General features: G+C 53.8%; 1 protein-coding gene across 1 annotated transcript; it reads right to left on the bottom strand.

Annotated features, from left to right (window-relative positions):
- Window positions 1–344: 344 nt before the first annotated feature.
- LOC144153163 (TNF receptor-associated factor 1-like) lies at window positions 345–1,428 on the bottom strand. Its single transcript, XM_077684814.1, has one exon. It carries the CDS (start codon window positions 1,426–1,428, stop codon window positions 574–576), a length of 855 nt encoding a protein of 284 aa, XP_077540940.1. The 3' UTR covers window positions 345–573.
- Window positions 1,429–2,018: the final 590 nt, after the last annotated feature.

Genomic DNA, 2,018 nt, shown 5'->3' with positions numbered 1-2,018 from the left:
GGGCAACCCCTGTGCGAGAGTGTAGCTACGTAATCTATAAATACAGCTAATCTCTCTCCCCTTTTAACTCCTCGCCAACTTGTATCTCTCGTGCATGCGCATGGCTTTGCGCCCAAGTAATTTTCTGCATACATGGGACCACCGGATTTTTCTTTCGCCTAGCCACATAAAGTTTCACCTTAAAAAACGAAGTGAAGCACGTGACGTCGTGTGTATTTTCTGGCTCCGACCTTCACCCTTCACTTCCTCCCAAAGAAATACTTAGCCAATCTGTCATCCGAAGTAAGGAACCTTGCACGAGGATAAATCAAAGCAGCTTTAATAATGGCATTTCTGAAAAAAAAAAGTTTCGCCAAAGGAATGCACAACGAAAAAAAGGAGACCTAGCTTCAGTCCTCACGATATCCACAAGCGCTCCCGCAACTTTGCCAACAAATCTCAGTGTTCCTCACCCCGTCTCAGTTCGCTCGCTACAAACTTGGCAGGAACTACAGAGTTCGTGTCACTTCTACGTGGCAGCTTCGGGCCTCTTGTCTGCACCGCTGTACGTCTGCCTGGCAACGGAGGTCTGTCTCACACGTCGGAGGTGATGAAGTGGACGAGAAAGGAGTCCTTCACGAGATATCCTTTCTCCGGGTCTTCCAGGTCTTCCAGGGATAGCAGGGCCGTGAACCCAATGCCCTCATTGGGGCCGCTCTTGGGCCTCTGGAAGCAGTGCTCCTGCTTGCGGCCCAGCTCCTGGGGAACCATCTCGGCCACCTTGTGATGGCGGTTGGTCTTTTGGTCGACGACGACGAAGGTGCTGCGCCTCCTGTACGGCCACTGCAGCGTCCGGTCGTAGGGGCCCCTGGTGATGTGCGTGTAGACGCTCAGGCAGACCTTGCCCTTGCAGTTCTTCTCGGCGAGAGTAGCCCCGAGGTGCATCTTGTAGCCGTGGCTGCCCACGTAGAAATTGTCGCTGTAGAAATACTTGGCCTTGCCACCGAGCATCTGCTCCTTGAGCTTGGAGAAGTTCGGCACACGCCACTCGAACTTGCTCGAACGGGGCTGGTCCTTGGCGGGCTCGCTTTCGCCCGTCAGGTAATGGTGTATCTTGTCGACCTTCAGCAGGATGCGTTTGCTGATTGTTGCGGACTCCTCCCGCATTTTCTTCATCTCGGTCCTGACCGTCTCCTGGAGCGCACTTATCGTGTTTCGGATATCTTCGAGGTCAGCCAAGGCGTCCTTGATCGCCTTCACCTCCCGACACACGTCATCGAGCTTCCACCGAAGCTCGCTGATAGTTCTGGCATCGGCGCCTGAGGACTGGGGGTTGGTGGGACCTTGCACGACCGCACCATCTCTGGCCTTTGGTACTGCAATAAAAGTTCTCTGTTCACGTTTCAGTGCTGGGTGAATATTCTGTGGCAGGTTGCCCCGAGACGCCATAGGTAGTTCGTCGCTACGTTGCCGGTGCGGCAGCTTGTTCTACGAAGAGACCACGTTCCACGAGGAGCATGCCACGCTCCTAGCTCACGAGCCCCGTGCACGACAAACGGAGAAAATCGGAACTACTTACTAGCAAAAATCTCCAGCAGGTATGCTTCGTGAGGACGCAAGTGGCTACAGCTGTAGGTTCTTGAACAGCGCGAAATGCGGCACATCAAAGGTTTAGCGATAAACGACAGCAGCGGGAAAAAAAGCTGCACACACACGATGATATTGCAGCGTTCACTTCTTCGTCAGCCGCACGCGCCCACCGCCATCATCATGAGCCGCTGTTTTTATCAGCAGCAGCCCGTGTATAATCCCTGGACTATTCTAGCCACTGTACCTGGACTATAGCCCGTGGCTTCGGCAGGAAATTTGGCTAGTCTGCCGTACGAAGCCTTCACAGGGCCCTTTTGAGTGGCGCTGCGGTCGTCGGAGCGAGCGGACGTGCTTCACATCGGCTCCGCGGGTGATGACTATTTTCGCAGAGCAAATTAATTTCTCCGACGAATTATCATTACTATTCGACTCCGCTTGACCAGGAGCAT

The sequence above is a fragment of the Haemaphysalis longicornis genome, unplaced genomic scaffold (assembly GCF_048455015.1).
Source record: "Haemaphysalis longicornis isolate Haplotype H1 unplaced genomic scaffold, Haemaphysalis longicornis Haplotype H1 scaffold_9, whole genome shotgun sequence".
Lineage (NCBI taxonomy): Eukaryota > Metazoa > Arthropoda > Arachnida > Ixodida > Ixodidae > Haemaphysalis > Haemaphysalis longicornis.
Note: the sequence above shows the minus strand (reverse complement) of the source record. Positions and strands in the feature narration are given on the sequence as shown.